The following is a 19,083-nucleotide window of genomic DNA, read 5'->3' as shown; positions in this document are numbered from 1 at the left end:
CAATATTAGGGAAGCAGCAGCAGCAGCAGAAATTGAATGGAGGAGGTCTTGAATCTTCATCCCTCAGAAATTTTAGATACAATTGTTTTTTAGATTGATATGGCTGCAGTTACTGGTGCTTTTCAGTCCTGTTCCCTACTGTTTTTGTGTTATTATATGCAATAAGAGATTTACTTACAACAAAAGAATATGAATCTTACTGGTCAAAGAACATACATTTACCAGACTTACCAGAAGAACAAAGTCTGGTTACAACTTTTAGAGTGTAGCAACTGAAATTACTATGCTAGTAGTGGTGAGAGTGCAACAGGAAGCAAATCACCTAATTAAAGTCATTGTGAAAATCATTTTCTCAGAGATAAAATTGTCTACTGGGTGCTAATGAGAATTAAGTACTGCGTTTTCAATTTGTTTTGTTTTGTTGGTTTTTCCTTAACTAGATAAAATTTCTAATCTCTTACAAATCCTTTGTAAGTTACTCACCAATGCATTGCAAAAATCCAACTGGACTTTACTGTATTACTGTAGATATAGAAAAATGGATCATTTGGGTCACAACACAGCTGTAAGCACAGGACAGTCCTGTTGAGGTTAAGTCTTGAAGAACCGAAACCTAACATTTGAACTTAATTAAACGCACACTATTGATCCAGGAGGGAATCCATGACATCATTAGAATTACCCTACATTATCGTTATGTATGGGTTTAGAAATACTAATGCTATTGTTAATAAAGCAGCTGACAATCTTCTTTTTTACTAGGAATTTTCCTCAGTGAGTTCCCTTGCAATAATGAGTATAATAGTCGCAGTTTATTGCTGGCTCTTATTCTCTTTCCCTTTTTTAATTACACCTAATTAAAAGTCTATTGGCAATCTCGCTAAATCAGAAAAGGATTATATTGACCCAAGAAATGGCTTTAAAAGATTCATATTAAATGTACACATTTTCATAAAGGATAAGCATATTTCTATATTAAAGAAACCCCCACAGAGCATTCATTGGGCACCTAAGAACTGTTTTTCAGTGACTAAGAACTTGTCTGCAAAAGAGAATGTGAATAAAAGAGGCAACTGAAGCACCTCTTGCCAATGGAAACGGCTCAGACCCTACTTGGGTGCGTAGCTGTTCCAGTGCAAACTGCTCTAGAGATGGTTTATCTAATTCCTCAGGCGATGCCCTCAGGAGCTTCTCCTTTGCCAGTGTCCCTCTCTATCACTGAGGTGGAAGATATGACTATCAGGGAGGCACATTTGCATGGAAATTAGAGTAGCTCCTTGGACTGGCTCTCTTAGGCTGGGGGGCCAAACAGCTTATGCCTGCCACCAGTTACCTTCTTTGAAGTTACCCCAAGTTGGTTTTGGTTGTGCGTAAGTTCCCATCTCTTGCTATTTATATTTCTTTTACTTTTAAACATCTGTGTAACCATGTTGTATATCAAACAGGATGCCTGGATAAATTTATTCTATTTTCTTCTTTTCAAATGTTAATATGTTCCCAAAAAATGATAAAATTCTTTAAAAGCAGGCATTTATATTAGAAAGAGCCCTGTTCAAAGCTCACAACATTATCATCATAAACAGATGAGATTATATACTAGCATTACTTTTTTCTAATCTGCTCTAACATGGTTTTTTTGCTGTGGTTTAAACATTACTGATGTAAAGCAAGATGTTTCAAGTAATCTTTCAAAAGACTTAGGAGTATTCAGAATTTGGTTTGTTCTGGGTTCCAAATTGGCAACATCATAATTTTTGGTATTACAGTATTGTCAAGACTAAAACATTAGAGGAGAGAGGGTTGAGGAACTTTATTTTTCCAGAACCATCAAAGTTTGAAAGAGGCAACCATCATAGTTTTTCTTACATAGGATGCTTATGTATAATTCAATAATTCCCTGTGATTAAGCATGTCTCCTATAGGCCACAGCTGCCTGTAATGTCAGTCAGACTCTATTAACCTTTTCTCGTCTCCATCTTTCAGCCACTGATGCCTGACCTTCATTATTACTACCTAGTTGAATTGTCATTCTACTGGTCCTTAATGTTTTCTCAATTCATTGACGTCAAAAGAAAGGTAAGAACAATCAGACTAAAAACATTGAAAGCTTTAAGTATGTATCGTTCTTGAGCATTATCTGTATTACTTGTGTATCGAACTGGAAATACAGTTTCTAGTCTCTACTTCTTGCAGGTATTACTCACTGAGAAAGTGGTGTTGAAGTGTGTGTCTTACTCTGTTCCTTGTTACTATGATGTGGGTTTTTCCTGCACATGAGAAGAAGAGCCTGGAACAATCAAATATTGAAGGGCAAATAGCAGCAGCTAGAAAAACCTTCTGCTCTTATACAGTGACTTGAATGGAATTGAACATATAGTATCTAGTAGATGTACTGTTTCTTCTAAGAATGAAATGATTAAATATCAATGACAGAGCAAGATTGCCTCATAAATCCATAGTATCACTTGGTTAAGATCTATGAGGGGTTTCAATTTTTTCTACGAAGGGATGGTAAAAACAGGATATATGTAATACTAAAAAGTAATTTTACATTTCATTTTACCATTATGGTTATGAAATTTCAAGTAGCAGAACATTGCTATTAAAGGGCTATTAATGAAAAAAAATAAAACTCTGGCCAAATAAAAACATTTTTCCCAGAATCATTAGTAACCTGTTCCATATTCCAAGTTCTCTCCTCCAAGGAGAATCCTAGTCCATAGCAGAACAGGCAGCACAACAGTAATTCTGTAATAACAGTCCATTGAGATATTCTTGCAGGGGGTTTTAATGTTTCAAAATTACATTTTTTAAAACATTTGGAAGGATTTTATAATATTGTTATGTTCTTCCTTCAGCTGGCATTTAATTAAATGATTGTAGGCTATGCTAGTGGAAAAATCCCTGTTTATTAGAATTTTAGCAGGAGCATAACTCTGAAAAGACTAAATGATGATCCAGTATGTCTTTAATAAATTTATCTGCTATTTCGAACCACAATGTGCTCGTGAGAGTCTTGTGCCACATCTATGTATATAGAAACACCCCCCTCTATCTGGATTTCCAAATTACTGTGGAAGTAAAAATCTCAAGAAAGCATCTAAAAAATTTAAATCCTTATAGGAGGATAAATTGTAAATAAAACAACCAATATATGATGAATACGTGTAAGTCCCTTGTTTGCATAGTCTGTAGATGCTAAACATTCTGTTAAATAATGGCTTTGAAATGAGTGAAACTTCACTGGTTCAAAAACCAGAGATACAGAAAAACAGTGCACAACAGAGCTGTATGATAATGCAGATGAATTTAAATCAAGAGTACTATTGACTAGTATACCTAAGCTGCAGGTGCCAAGTCTATTTCTTAGTTATATATAAATGACTTGTTATCAGGAAGACTTTACAGCAACCTGCTGTGGAAACAGAATGGAAGATGAAGGTGGGGAAGTGGATGGCTAACAGCTAACACCTCTGCCACAGATTTGCAGGGCTTGAACCTAGAGCACCAGATCCAAGCATGTCCCATACGTCTGCTGTGTCTGAGAACATGCAGTGTCCAGCAGAGAGCAGGAAAACAGCATCTGCAGCGCAGTGACAGCAAGTCAAAAGCCTTTCATTAGAAGCAACCTGCAGGAGACAGTGGAGGTGCCGTATTTATAAGCAAATAATGCATTAAATCACTGACCAGTTTGGACTGAAGGGACAGTTCTTTTTGTAGTGTAAGCGAAATTGATAACTAGGAAGATTGGATTGTAGAAATGCCCTGAAGTCACACAGTAAAACTGCTCTGTGCCCAGGGGCAAGTGCAAGCTGTCAGGGAAACCAACTGAGCTGAAAAATGTTAGCACTAAAGGCTTATAGTAGTTGACAAAAAGAGGTACAAGCTTGACAGAGACACCACCCCTCGCAACATCATAATAGTTCTCTTTTAAAGAGAAGGTTTAGTTTAAAATAATGTGGAAACCGCGTAATGCACCCAATATGGAATGTGTGAAATGGTGCCCATATGAAATAAGGATCTATTTAACAAGAAGACACAGGAAATTTGCCAGCTAATGTCAGATGCTATTGTAATATTTCACAGTGGCTTATACAGAGTAGATTAACAGTTCTCAGCTGGAGAAACCTGTTGATGTTTTCATGTTACAGTGAAAGGATTTCTTTTATCTAAGTCTTGGTTATCTTTTTAGGTACTTTAAATTCAGCAGAAGTGTCTGTGTTGTATTCTGGGATGGTCAAAAGTGCCCTGGCAGCTTTGTGCACTGCAGGAATTCAGCCTTTCATGTAGTTGGGTTTCCCTGAAGGAGAGCTGCAGTGGGTCCTCACTGAAAGCACCAGCACTCAGCGCTGGCCTAACTCCAGCATTGATCTTTTACTTGCTGTAGCTCAAGAAAAATGTCCTTGCTGTTTTCCATCTCCATTTTATTCTTCTCCAATAGTAAATTGATGACTTCAAAATCACTTCCAGTTGTTTTTCAGACTTTCAAATACCTCTTTATTTAGGTGTTTTAAATTCTACCAGATTATCTTTCACTGGCTGGAGAGGTGTGAGCAAACTAGGCCATTGCACATACCTATTATTGGCATTAAGGCAGCGAACTGAGTAGGTTAACTTTTACAGTTTTATAATGGCATATTGCTTGCTTCATAAATATCTGTTATTTTGTTATAATGATAATTTACCCTTAAAGGTGTTAATTTTCAAAGGCTGCAACCTAGTATGATCTCTGGCCAGCTTCCCATACTCCTGTTTTGTAAAAGACAGGAAAAAAATTAGATCAGGAAACTTGGTTAGTCTCACAAGAACCTGATGAGTTTTAAAAGCAGTGAGGCTTATTTACATGCTTTCTGGTTACCAGCAGTATTGTTTACATAAAAATATTTGACAGGTGCATTTAAAGGAATGTATAAAATTTCTGTTGAGTGTTTTAACAGGTTTGTAGAAGATCTAGGAGATCTTTCTGTGTATTCACATCTTTTAGTTCCAACCATTTGGCAATTTCTAGAGCTTCTTTTTTATTAAAAAAAAAAGTTCACTCATTCCCAAAATAAAATAATCTGTAACTGCTAATTTTCTTGAATATTCCATTTTGGTTCTGTAAAATTTATGCTATATTTTGCTAGATCTCTTTCTTCAAACTCAGTAAAAAATGAGACACATAGCTGATTTCTTTTGGCTCAATGGAAGCAAATTAGATAGCATACATTTTACAAACCTTTCCCTTTCCTTGTTGATCTATAATATAAGCCATAAAGATGATGTTTTGCCCTTCAGTGGCACTAATGCTCCATAGCCACTTGGCAGTTTAGTCAGTGAGTGTGACATGTTAAACAAATGTGGGTGGCAGAAGCCTTGATTCCAGAGGGCTTGTCTACAGTTAAGAGCTGTGGGGTTTCTCTGCTGTCTGCCCTGTGTTCTTCCAACTGATGGTGTCAGGAATAGGTTCTTTCTCCTATTCTTAGCCACATATTTTCATGACATAGGCACATGACAGCTTTCAGCAGTTACAGCTGGAGGCTACAAATCTGCTGTAAATAAATACAACTTTCACAAACATGCATATGGTTTGAACTACATAAAAAACAAAATAGCCAATTCCTGTACAGCTGCTCTTCTGCTCTGTATGGGTGAAAGTACTGGAGTAAGCTGGGATCAGAAGTACCATTAGTATCTATGTGTTCATGTGCAGTTTTGGTCACAAAAGAAAATAAGCTCTTAGAGAGCATCCAAAGGAGGGCAAGAAAGATGGTGAAGGGCCTTGAGGAGAAGCTATATGAGGAGCGGCTGAGGGCACTTGGTCTGTTCAGCCTGAAGAAGAGGAGACTGAGGGGACATCTCATTGTATTCTACAACTTTCTTGTGAGGGGAAGAGGAGACACTGATCTCTGCTCTGTGGTGACCAGTGACAGGACCCGAGGGAATGGCCTGAAGTTGTGTTAGGGGAGGTTTAGGTTGGATTTTAGAAAAAGGTTCTTCATCCAGAGGCTGGTTGGGCACTGGAACAGGCTCCCCAGGGAAGTGGTCACAGCACCAAGCCTGACAGAGTTCAAGAAGCATTTGGACAACACTCTTGGGCTCATGGTGTGACTCTTGGGGGTGGTCCTCTGCAGGGCCAAGGGTTGGGCTCAATGATCCTTGTGGATCCACCCCTTCCAACTCAGCATATTCTGTAATTACTCTTATGTGTAACTAAAATCTAACAGGTAACATCTTCAAAGCATTGTATGAATTAATGACTTTATAATGACTTTAATTAATTAAAGAAATGTCACAAACAGGAAAGAAAGTACTACAGTAATGAAAGTAGTTTTATTTATATCATTGCTACTTTTTTCTAACAGTTTTCAGTAGGTCAATCCAGCATGTCTGTTTCAGAGCTGGTGGAGTCAGGTAACTGTCTCTTTTAAGAAACATTATTAGAGAAGGAGTTCCCTGGACAGTATTTCTCTAGGAAGTGCAGAAGACTGCTGCCCAAGAGCATTAAGATTGCTTAGGAATAATCCACATTGTCAGGAATGCCTTGAAAAATACCCAAGAGGGACTAGAAATCTTGTATTTGTAGAACATGGATGTGTCAGCTATGAAAACAGAGGAGATTTTCTACTTGACTTCTTGCCCCGTTTGGACTACCTATGTGCTAACATAATTGCAGTTAGAAGGAAAATTAAGAACAGTGCCATAGTATTTACAGCTAAAGAAGGTAAAGAGCTAGTTTGCAGTACGGCCATAGGGCAATGCTAGTAGCTTACTTCTGATCCCATGGAATAAGGTAGGTGCTTGGCCATTTTTATTATTGTATGATGAAATGGTCTCCATGTGTGGGTTTGTAGTTACTGAAATGACTAAGATACCATTCCCTTGCTTTCCCTTAGGACACTCAGAAAGGGAAACAGCCTTTAATTCACTTTTTCTTCAGTCTGCTTGAAGAAAAGTTTCAAAGCAATACCTTGATATGACTGCTGAATGTATTTAATTGTGCTCCATAGTGCTGAGGGCCAAATAATCTGACTGAGAAATGTTGGGAGTATACTAAACTAGGATACGGTTCCCTCTTTTAGTCTTCTTTTTATTTCTTTTCTCCCTTTCCCCTGCCTTCCGTGCCCTCCTGGCCTCCCTCAGCTTTGTGTTGGAGGTACTGGGAGTGCCCATTGATGAGTATGAAATAGGGTCTTGTAGCACCCCATAGCATTAAACATAGAGCGATAGAGGCTGGGAGCAGGTCCTGTCCCTCTTCAGTCGGTGACACTGCTCAAGCTGCACGTTTGTCTGTGGAGTCCAGGTGAACATTGCAGTGAAAACAAGTGCTGGTACTAAGAGGCAGTGGCATTGCATGTCCTTAAAAACAGTGGTGTCTGCTGCATGCCTGCTGCATTCCCAAAGAGAGAGGCATGGGGACATGGTGCAGTTACTCTTCCTGGTAATGAAGAGACAGAGCAATTGGGAGCTGTAGCTGCTGCTTTCCCAGAGTTGACTCTGTGTTAGTAGGAGCTCACAACACTTTCCGTAAGGCCCTGCCCAACACATATATCTTCAGTCCCTTTGCAAACCAGTTGTTGCCTCTTTAAAGGGTCTCAGTTTCAGTTTCTCTGCTGTGGGCCCTGTAGCTGAAGGCTACCACAGCTCAGCAGGACTGGCCCACGAAAGCTATCAGAAAGACAAATCCACCTCCCAAGATGCTGGGCAGGCAGGCTACCTGCAGGAGCTGTTCCTTTTGACTGCCTGGATCTCTCTCCCTTCAGACAGCTCTGTATGAGAGCCACTAGATCTGCCAGGAGCTGTGGTACTGACATTGCACCTGGCGCATGGAGAAACTCCCCAGTTAAATGTTGTCTGTGATCTTTCCTTAAGGGTTTTGATATCACTTTCTCAAAGCCGTGCAGGTAGTTCAGCAAATGCCAGCAAGACTTCTTTTGACTGACTTAGTGCCTTGCAGAGAAGAGTCGCATCTCTGCAGGTCCTATTCTCTCAATCAGTCTGGAAGTCTAGTCCAGGCAGGTAGATCATTGCCTCTGCTTTGTCTGCCCCTTGGCATGTATCTGGGAATGTGATGTTACAGAAGCTTCACTGCTCCCTGATTTTTCAATAGTAATAGTTACTTTCTGGCCAAATAACTGAGAGTTACTGACCTGGAGACCAGTTAGCCTGTATCGTTTGGGAGGCAGTGGATTAGAACTGAGTAGGAGGAGCTGCACCAGCTCATTTGAAGACTTTTCTGACCCTGTTACAGTGTGAAGACAAAGCACCTTCATTAAAAACAAATAAAAACCTGGGTCTGGAATTCTTGGCTCAGTGAAAGCTCTCAGTTGTGCTTGGCAGGTGCCTGTTGTCCTAGTACAGCGGAAATGTATTTCTTGTTTCTTTGTAGCTGCTTTCTCTCTTGTGAATAGTGCATTATTTTGCACTTGGTTATGCATATTTTTATATGCATACGTTACTCAATGCATAAAATATATGGTGTAATTTGATTTGTATGTACATATGTCTTTCCAAAGTAACTTTAGTCACAAATGTTTATTAGGTTAAATTACTATAAACTGAGAAGTGTAGATATTGCCTAGTTTTCAATAATATTTTGCATTTTGTTAATACAATGGTTATTTTATTCAGTCTAAATGAAATACATAGCACTTATGTAGTAGGATCTTTATATAACTTAACTGTAATGCTGGGTGTAAGAAACATCCATCCATTTTTGTATATGAGTACTGAATATAACTGTTTGCTTCATTGTTTTTTGGTTTTTGTTTCTTTTCTTTACTTTTGCTGCTCTAGGATTTTGGCATCATGTGTACACATCACATTTTAGCAGTCACCCTGATTTCCTTCTCATATATAACCAATCTGACACGAGTGGGAACTTTGATCTTTTGTCTCCATGATGCGTCTGATATTGTTCTAGAGGTGAGACAATACGTATGTCATCCTGTCAGTAGGTAGAATCTTTTTGCTATGCAAAATAAGTATTTCCTAAGCCAGGAGTCCAGTTCAAGATGGTAATGGTGATTAATATAGTGTATTTGCTTAAATGTATTACCCTTGTAGCAATGCATGTTTCTGACTTAAGGCTGATTTATCCCTTGATAAGTTGCTTGTCCAGAGAAGAGAGTGGTAATGCATTGTATGCCAGGGAGGGTTACACACAGATTTTAATTACAACATGGTAAAATCAAAAGCTCAAAATTGCAAAATCTGGGAAGTGGTAACAGTGGGGTAGAAGCTCCTGGTTCTTAACCACTCTGACATGGGGTGAGGAGCAATAACCCTGTCTGCAAAAGAATCAAGGTGTCGCAGTGTGTTTCTGCTGTGCTTTGCTGGACAGAGTGTGTTGGACAATTTGGTGGCTATTTGGGCATGGGCAGTGAGCTGACCTCTGATTTTCCAGGTTCTCATGCCTCTGGATCCCAATGCCACAATTAAGCATTTGGATTTGGAGAAAAAGGGATAATTGAAATTCTTTTAAGCCAAAATGGTCTGTAACTTCCATAGCGACAATTTAGAGATGACAATCTTTACCTGCATCAGTTATGAAACAGCTCTGGGTGATGCTGGGGTTGGGCTGTCCGTGAAATCTGCATCAGGATCAAACCAAAGTTAATAACTGTTTTGTCTGAAATTATTTTTTATTAAAGTATCTGCAAGGATCCTATCATGTGAGAATATAGTCTCACTGTGTGAGTCACCTATTGCAAAATCAAAATCCTGCCATTCTGATTCAGTACTAAATCCCAGCTGTAAATCTGATTTTATTTTTTAATCTTCTTTTAATCTAGAAGGCACATGACTGCCTGAGATAGAAAGCAAAAGAGAATGTGGATTTCTCCTGATAGAAATAATTGCATCTTTACAAGTTTATTTTTCTATTTTAGCAATGCGTGTAGCTAGCTGTGGCTTCACCTAAACTTTCTTCATTCCTCTTTTCTGACTACCAGAAGGACTTACTTAAAGATGTTCATTCCAGATCAGACCAGTGTCTGTGAAATATAAAAACAGTGGAGAGCAGCCAGAATAGGCTAGCTAAAACCTTACCTTGAATACAGTGAGATACATATTTTTGCTCAATTCCTTTGTTTATTCACTGACAAAAAGGAATTGCTGGTATTCTCATGTGATTTGCAAACATTCATCAAATACCCTTCCTCATGAGGCACATACTTCAGTGGTCTTTCTGGTCCATTCTTTCAGTCTGTTATGCTGGAAGTTCTGCTAGGGCAGTGGGGCACAGCCCTGCTGCCATATGAGAGGAGGTGGACTCTTACACACTGCTGATGGTACTGAGAGGAATATCAGTGCAGAGGAAAAAAAATGATCAAACTGCAAAAGAAGTTGGTTAAATATCCTTCCATGATAGGTCAGTTGTATACCTGACCTCTTCTACCTATTTCATATTTGTAAAAATGAAAAGCTATTTCTGGAGGCCACTAGAAATTCCACCTACCATTTCATAATGAAACATGTCCAGTGGAAAGCTGGAATGCAATATTTTTACTATTGTCATTGCAGAAAGTAATGTGAATTGGTGGGAATCCTGGAGGTGAGTTTTTTTCCCACAGGTGTTAAGGCATTTGTAAGTATGGAAGAATCATAATAGGATTTTCAGGAATTATATCTGGTTTTTTAGGTCTGAGTGAAAGTTATCTTGGATATTCAAAGCATTCTAGCCATGGCAGGTCATATCGAACATGATTTGCTTGCCTAGGAAGCCATTATGTTAGCATAAACTAAAATCTAGGCCTCTGAGAAGCAACTTTCAGAATCCCAGCTAGTTGTTTATGGGGTCTTCGGTATATTTGCACTGCAGTACAGCTTGTGGGTTGAAACCTCTGTGACCTAACATGTTGAAGCACTTAAAATCCCACCTATTTGGGGATCTTGAGACTTCTTAACTTCTATTAATGGACACTGTGACATTTTAATGTGAGAAGTTGCCCATGTGTGTAGTCACAGTTCAACCTGATTCCTTTCTGTCAGGTCCCAAGTATCTGCTAACATACTTTTATAAAAGAGCAGGGAATGGAAACTTGAGACTAAGGCAAAAGCTGTGCTGTAAAACACATGGATTTAAACAGACAGAGTATATGGAAGAACTGTGTTACTCAATTGTAGTTAGGGTTTTTAAGCTCTGAAAATTGTGTTGTATTGTCTTAGGTGGCAAAATTCCATCCAACAACAACATATTATTTTCCTTTTTTTCCTGTAGTCTTTTTTAATCTATAATTTATAGATTTGTTACTTGAGAACTGATGTTTTTGAGAACTACAAGTTGCTATAGCAATATCAGCTCCATGCACTATGAAAACAGTTTTTTACACTGCTGCCATGGAAGTACATGCAGAATTCCTATGTGAACTTCAAATCATCCAAAAGTCAAGGAAGTTAGTAATGCTTCTGTTTTGCATGCTGGCACCAAAATGTTCTCTTTTCCTTAAACCAGTCTGTGAGTGAAAAGCTGCTAGGAAACCAGCACAGGGCTGATTCAGAAGGGTTATGTTTTCTTTGGAGCACTGGTGGCTTTCCTCATGTTTTTTGAGCTTCTTAACTTGGTTTCTGTTAGTGAGGAATATTCTTTATATTCAGGTTTTTAGTGGAAACATTGCAGAAATTGGGTAACATCCAAAAGTGCAGTTTGGTTTTGGTATCCAGGTTGTTTGATTCTCTAGTTTGAATTCTGCATTCAGAATAGTATTCTCTATGCATAGTTGTGGTAATTTTGTTCCCTCTTAGTCCTCTGGAAAGTCTACTCAAGTATCTTCTCAATATGGGAGCTGAATACGGGTCCCCTCAGAGAGGGCTTTGAAAGGGTTCCCAGTGACTTCAGTGGACACAAAATCAGACTCTTCATGTACTTCATTGTGCAGTGACTCTCTGGATACATTTGACAGAAAGTATGAAGAAAGACTGTCCCTGCCTTGAAACAGATGTTATTTAAAAATAATTAACTGCTTACGCACATGAATACTGTGGAAGCAGCAGAGATGTCTTAAAACAAGCTTGCTTGTACGTACCATTTTCTTCAGGGAGAAGAGGCTAAAGAAACTTCAGGGAGGATCTGTGTTTTTAGTGAGGAGTAATAAGCCTGCATTAAGATAAATGAGAGAAGCATATAAAAATAGGCATAAGGCAACAAGTTGGAAAGGAAAAGTTGGAAAGAGAGGGGAGGAGAGCCTTTGAAAAAGACTTGAAGAGGAGTAGTATAATCTTTGAGGTGGGAACTGTTCTGTATAGGCCAGAAAGGAAGAAGAGATGCTTTAGGAGAAAGTAGGGTATGGGGTGTAGTAGAGGAATTGAGACTGCTGGAAGGTCGGAGAGCATGGGGCAGATAGAAGATAGATGGACTTTGAAAATGCAAGTAGAGCATACTGGTAAGGTGAGAGACAGGTAGGTAAAGAGGCTGGGGACAAGGACAGCATAAACGCAGTGGGGTTCAATAAAAGGTTTAGAAGAGTTTTGTGAATCTGAAATTGTAGGATCTCAAAAAGGAAATTGAATGGGGGATAAAGAAATTAGATACTTATTCTGGTTTTATGCAGTCTGGTTTGTTTTTTCTTCAAAGACATTTTCCAGCTGCTTAGTAGAGAGGAGTTGCAAGATCACTGTGAAGTGGCACAATGAAAATGTTAGTGATTTCATAAAAATTTGATTTCTTCTCTTACAGCTTATACACGAGAAAACTCAGTTGTCCTCACAGAAGTAAAAAGACATTTCTTTCTTTTTCAGGCTGCCAAAATGGCAAATTACTGCAAGTGTCAAAAGCTGAGTGACCTTCTGTTCCTTACATTTGCCATTGTCTTCATTGTCAGTAGGCTTGGCATATATCCCTTATGGTGAGTAAGCACATCACTGTCCTCAAATGCTAAGCATCAAACAAGCTTGGCAATAACTATGCTGTAATTGAACATGATTCATTGACATTACTCTGTTTTCCAAAGCACCAAAGAGAGTTTCAGACATAACCAGGTGCTCAAATAGCCTATTTACTAGAATGCCATTGTGTTTACTGTGTGCTGGACAAGAAACATACAGGGCTTCTGCTGGTTTTAAGGTAGAAGTGAGTTGGAGACAACATAGCTTCAGGTTAGTGGTTGGTCGGCTGTCTTGACAAGAAGTTAGAGGAAAATTAAAATATTAGTCACCAGAAACACTGACCAAAGGCTAAGCTTGAAACTGGGATATTCTCAATAGCTTTCAGTGCACACTTTATGAACGTGTTCAGCTTAAAGAAAATTGCAATGAGATAAGCAAAGTCTAGCCTGCTGAAATTGGTGTAAGGATTTTATTGCAATGCAGATTGCAATACTGCAGGCTACTCCTTTTCCACCCTTCATTTGAATTAGGGTTCTTGGGACAGCTGTGTAATACATATATCTGTAAGGTAGTTATACAGGTATTACTGTAATCTCACCTCTTCCCAGACAAGGATAGCTGCTTGCATGTGCACATACTCTCTCTTCTAGGTACACACACAAGCATGTACACAAATGGAACACAGATGTTTGATTCTTTAGCTAGAGTTTTTAGCATCCAAAAGGCAGCTGGCTAATGAGGAAATACACTGATGTACTTCACTGTAGAAACTCATTCAAGTTTCTCTGTAAACCTGTGCACTATATATGAGGAGGGCTGAGAGAAGGCATTGCTCTTTTCTCTTCTGGATCCTTCCTTTCTCTTGTATGAACAGAACTAACACAAATCTCTGTATTCCTTTGTATCTTATGAAAGTAAGAGGTGTCTATCATTGCATCAGAAAATAACAGTGACAATTTTGTTCTTGGGAAGCACCACAGACGCCAGAAATTTTACTCTTTGTTTAGAGATTACCACCAAGCTCCTTGCTCAAGCATGCAGAGGATTTATGGATGCCACTTATTCACTGTGAGAGTGGCTGAGGACTGGCATAAATTGACCAGAGAGATGGTGGAGTCTCCATTCTTGGAAATACTCTTAAGCCATGGTCCTGGACAGCCTACTACAGGTGACCCTGGTTGGGGTCACCAGTGATGGTTGGACAGGATGATGTCTAGAGGTCCCTTCCAAACTCAGCAATTCTGTGATTCTGTGAGCTGTCTTATGTGTTTAGCTGTGATTCTAGCATTTAAACCTCACTCTGTATTATTTGAAATGGCAAAGAAAGAACTATTGATTTGAAATTTTTTGTTATTCAAACACAAAATTTACCGAATCACTGCTATGTGCTTGCTTTGATGAATAATCAACAAAGAGCAGATTAATCTTTTCCAGAATGATTTTGAAAGAGGTCATTAGAGTCTTCACACATTTAACTAGAAGGAGTTGCCCAGTATTTTTTTCTTTTGAGACATCTGAAAATCAGCAAGGTCCAGATTTTCCATCCTTTGCATTCTTACTATAGTAGTAAAATTTTGAAAGGTCCACAATTTCAACCTGAAGTGTTTTAAATAACACTGTTCATAACTGGAACTGCAGCTCAAAAACTGGAGGTTTATGCTGTCTGGAGTGATTTCTGTGAAGTATTGCAGCCAAGTGTCACACTGTGCAGGAAACCATTGCTAGGACTATGCAAATGATAAATTAAACATTGACATGTCTAGTGGGAATCAGGCATCACAGAACTGAAGTCTGTCTCTAATACACACTTCAAGCTGTCTGACTGGCAGAGTCCCAGAAGAGATTACCAGCACAGCAATAAGTTATCTAGCAAGTGTCAAAACTTGAGCGCTGCTTTACAGCTGTGGCATTTTGTGCTGGTGTTCAGGATGTGCCCATCCATTCCTGTATATGTTAGTGACAGCAGCACTTCCATGCCACCTTAAACTGAACCTTGTCTGAATCCTCCTCTGTAGAAGTTGGCCCAGTGTGCTGAAAGCAGGGTAAAAAGAAGCAAGTAGGTCTGCGGAAGAGGAAAAGGGAAGAGGGCTTCTGTTATTGATGTTGGCTTCCTTGGTACTGAATGTTAGGCTAAGGAGGGCAGTAAGTTACAGCCGTGGGTGAGGTTTGTCAGTGGGGTGGAAAAGATCAGCAGTGAAGGCAGAGGGATTGTTTATTTAAGGAGAATGCAGCAGCTGACAGTGCCACAGTGTCACAGTGTCAGAGGGTGAAGTAGTTACACTGCCGATCCTCTCTCTTTCCTCTCCCTTGTCCTAGTTTAACTCCAGCTGCTACAAAGCCCGGTGCAGCTGCTCACTTACTTTCCCCGGTGGGGTGGGGAAGAGAATCAGGAGGGTAAAAGTGAGAGAACTCATGAGCTGAGATAAAAACAGTTCAACAGGTAAAGCAAAAGTGGTGCACACAAGGAAAGCCAAACACGGCATTCATCCACCACTTCCCATGGGCAGACAGGTGTTCGGCCATCTCCAGGACAGCAGGGCTCCATGTGTAATGGTGACTTTGAAATGCAAACACCATCACTCTAAACGTGCCCTCCTTCCTCTCCCAGTTTTATATCCTGAGCACAACACCATATGGTGTGGGATATCCCTGTTGGGTGCAGCTGTCCCAGCTGTGTCCCCTCCCAAGTCCTTGTGCACCCCCAGCCTCCTCACTGGTGGGGCAATGTGAGGAGCAGAAAAGGCCTTGACTCTGTTTAAGCCCTGCTCAGCAATAACGAAAACATCCTGGAATTATCAACCCTGTTTTCAGCACAAATCGAGAACATAGCGCTGTACTAGCTACCGTGAAGAAAACTAAGTCTCTCCCAGCCCAATCCAGCACTTCCCTTAATCAATGACAAATACATTTATTTATTTATTTATTTGAAAATGCTCATGGTTCAATGTAGTTGATCTTTGATTTTTAAGACTGTTTTATTTCCAAACTAAGGCCTTGATGTATGTATTCCTAATGGTTACCCCTACATACACCCAGAGGCAGTTTCATAGTTCTCAGCTGTACTGTAGGCGATGTATGTGGGAGTCAGAGTTAGCAGGGATGAAGCATGGGATTTATGAGCTTGTCTCTCCCAAATCCTTTTTCTCTATGAAACAGCAATTCTAAATCTTCACGCTCATTAGCTTGCATGCCAGCAAAGATGAGTCACTGGAGTGGCCAGGAGCAGGCCAGGAAGCATAGTTTTGCTCGCCTTTGCGGAAAATTTGAAATAGCAAAATTTGGTGCCTGATTAATATTACATAAATATGCAAATTTTTCTATCATGAAAGCTGAGAGGTATAAAATCAGTGTGCATGTAATGTAAAAGGAAAACTGTAATTTATAAGAAAACTTCCCCCATGCAGGAAGGTGAACACCCAAGACATTCTTCAAGAGACGTCACTTCTGAGTCGCTGGCATGCTGTTGTGCTCCGGCTCTGCACAAGTGCCATTTAATTTTGCATAAAGGTGCTAATAAAGAATTCAGAATATATCAAATGCTGTTGTTTGAAGGTTGTTTAACAGCAGGGCTAAGACAAAAGAAACTGGCAATTAGGTATATATTTAGCAGTCTTTCTGCAGGCATCTGGAGTTCATTTCAGCAATAATTCAAAAGCCCCAGGATACTTTCTCCCTCCTGCTGCTGAGTGAATGTAGGAGTAAAGCTGCTATTTTCACTGACAAGACATTTTACTTGTGAAACTCTCCCACTTGCACATAATCACTGTTCTAGCAAATTACAACATAAAACAAAACTCTCCGTGAGTCAGGGGGAACATGATGCCTTCTCAGGTGATAGAGGAATGTAGGGAGAATGAAAGCAATTTCAAACGAAAAAAATAATAGAAATTATGTGGACCCTTGGCTAGTCTAATCAGGCTGGGCAAAGCAGTTACCACAAGCCTTTTTTTTTTTATTTAAATAAGCATTGCAATTCTTCTTCCCCAGGCCTCCAATGCTTGGTTTTGCTGTAGCTAGATAGAGTCTTTTGTCCATTGACAAAGGAATGGATTGCTTTTCCTTTATTTTGTTTAGCTTTCAGTATCCAGGAAAGGAAACTCCATGGGGTCATTCTATTTATTAATCATTTTTTGAGGTGTGGAGAAGACTAACAGGCATCTTCCATCCAAGGAGATGTGAGTGAAGAAGGTGATGCACTGCATTTTCCAGTCTTCCTTTGCTCAGTGCTAACTCCAGAGTTCTTGTTGTGAGAACTATGAAACTCTTCAAGTTTGGGCTGTACAGGAGACTCAAGACAACTCACTTATTTTCCTTATTCTTCTAGAATACATGATTTTTTGACAGGGCAGTGTGAATAAATCTCCCAATGCTGTTAAGAGTTTGGTATCTGAAACTGGTTTCATGGAGTGACTGTGAAACGGTATTTCCATAAGCCTCAGTGGAAGAAAGGTGGTCAGCGTGGAGAGAGATGTAAGGTTACTAAACTGTTCATTGTTTTAAAAGATAGCTTAGAGTAACTGCAGGTAAAATGTAACTTTGGGATTTGAAAGGAGAATGAGAAGGCTCTCAGGAAAGCTAGGCTGATGTTTACCAGATGAAGGCACCCAAGCTGGGTAAATTCAGGTTCTTTCAAGTTACTCTGACTAGTACTAGTATGCAGTTTCCCTGAGTTTTCCACTTCTTTTGATTACTTTTATAATGAGTTATATTGTATGAGAGGTAGAACCCAGTGGGTTCCAGGGAAGTGTTGCTGACAAGTACTACTGTCACAGGGTGAGGAGGCAGCAAACAGCATGGGCATTCATGCGACCTGCACGGTCTCAGCATGCATGTATTACATACATGCATTGACAAATGTAAAATAGTGCCTTAACTGTACAAATTTAAATGAAAGCCTGATTTAAGCTGATTATAAAGAACAGAGGTCGTGTTCTGCATATGCTGTCCCTCACATTCTCACCTAGGCAAATTTGGTATAATCCAGGTAGTCTGTATGCCTTTCTGTTCTTGATCTCTTCATACATTGTTAATGCCCAGACATTGTATCACATTAAAAACTATGAGGACAGACAGTCAGCCACTTTGGTTAGTTGGTATGGTCTTGTTTGATGTCAGTAGGTGTGTCTTCTGTTTGTGAGTCTGTTTGGAAAGGTTCTGTGGAAAAAAAAATGGAAAAATTTCTTGCTGCTAAAATTCAAAGCTTTCAGGTGTATGTCTCCTCGTCAACTGTAATGTATGGTTGCTAAATGGGATTTTTGTACCAACATATTTTATATAAGCATGGGTCTACCAGTTCTCAGAAGAACAACTTTGTTCCTTGTTATTCTTTCATTTTTAAAACTCTTGAAAGTACACACGGTCTGGCTCATGGGTGATTTCTAATTGCCTTTTCATGGCAATGAGTATCTGCTTGAACCAGACAAGCATGGCATGATTCTTGATGAGTTAAAATTAACTTCTGTTCACCATGGTGAGCTGTAATGAACTCTAGTTACTTATTACCAGACTTTGTTTCATCTCTGCGTGATTGGCCAAATAACTCTTCCTGAGTTTCATCACTGGTTCAACACTAGTGAGAGATACAGCCATGATGCTAATGAACACACTGGCTCTCCAAGCAGTAATACCATACTGTCAGTTTACACCGTTCTCTTTACTGTTCTCTGTCCTGGAATCAGCTTCTCTCTGAGCAAAATTGCAGCTTGAGTTACAAATTGGGCAGCGCAGAACCCTCATGAATAGCAGTTGCTGCAAAGATCTGCTGAACCTTTGTTTTTCTTAGCTTTGTTGTTCTTTAGCTGATATTGACTGGTTTTGTGCAGCTCTTAATATGCAGGGAAGTTGTCATCTTTCATACTGGTTTTCTTTCCTGACACATTTTCTCCTGTTTGGCCCTTGGAGCATGTCTATTGTGTGGGAAGACAGCATGTGGACCCCAGCAGAGTCATCCTGAGTCATTCCTCTGAAGATACTGGTAAAACAGAAAGCTCCAACCTACTCTTAAAAGCACCCTAGTGTGTCAAAGCAATATGTAGGCAGTAGTTAAAGCAAGAGTACTGATCAGTTACTTGGCATGGCAAGAATGTGGGTAGCCAGACGAATCCCAACTGTCCAGACCTTGTCTGGACTCTGAACGAACACAGTGTTTTGTGATGGTTTTAGCTACTCTTGCTGAATTGAAAACCTTTCTAGCCTGCCTAGTATTGTGTACACAGCCAAACATCTCTGATTGCTCTACAGTAAAATAACTTTTTAACTAAGATAACAAATCTCTTTTGA

At 39.5% G+C, this 19,083-nt stretch overlaps 1 protein-coding gene across 2 annotated transcripts in view; it reads left to right on the top strand.

The window, feature by feature from the left end:
• CERS6 (ceramide synthase 6) overlaps window positions 1-19,083 on the top strand; it is a 114,317-nt gene that overhangs the window by 77,204 nt on the left and 18,030 nt on the right. For both annotated transcript variants that reach the window (XM_032693627.1, XM_032693628.1), the window contains exons 6-8: window positions 1,984-2,076; window positions 8,776-8,904; window positions 12,718-12,824. In XM_032693627.1, coding sequence (XP_032549518.1) covers window positions 1,984-2,076; window positions 8,776-8,904; window positions 12,718-12,824 — 329 coding nt within the window. The remainder of the gene's footprint in view (window positions 1-1,983; window positions 2,077-8,775; window positions 8,905-12,717; window positions 12,825-19,083) is intronic.

Source organism: Chiroxiphia lanceolata, chromosome 7, assembly GCF_009829145.1.
Source record: "Chiroxiphia lanceolata isolate bChiLan1 chromosome 7, bChiLan1.pri, whole genome shotgun sequence".
Taxonomy (NCBI): Eukaryota; Metazoa; Chordata; class Aves; order Passeriformes; family Pipridae; genus Chiroxiphia; species Chiroxiphia lanceolata.
The sequence above is the reverse complement of the archived record's forward strand: the minus strand, read 5'-3'. Positions and strand labels throughout refer to the sequence as shown.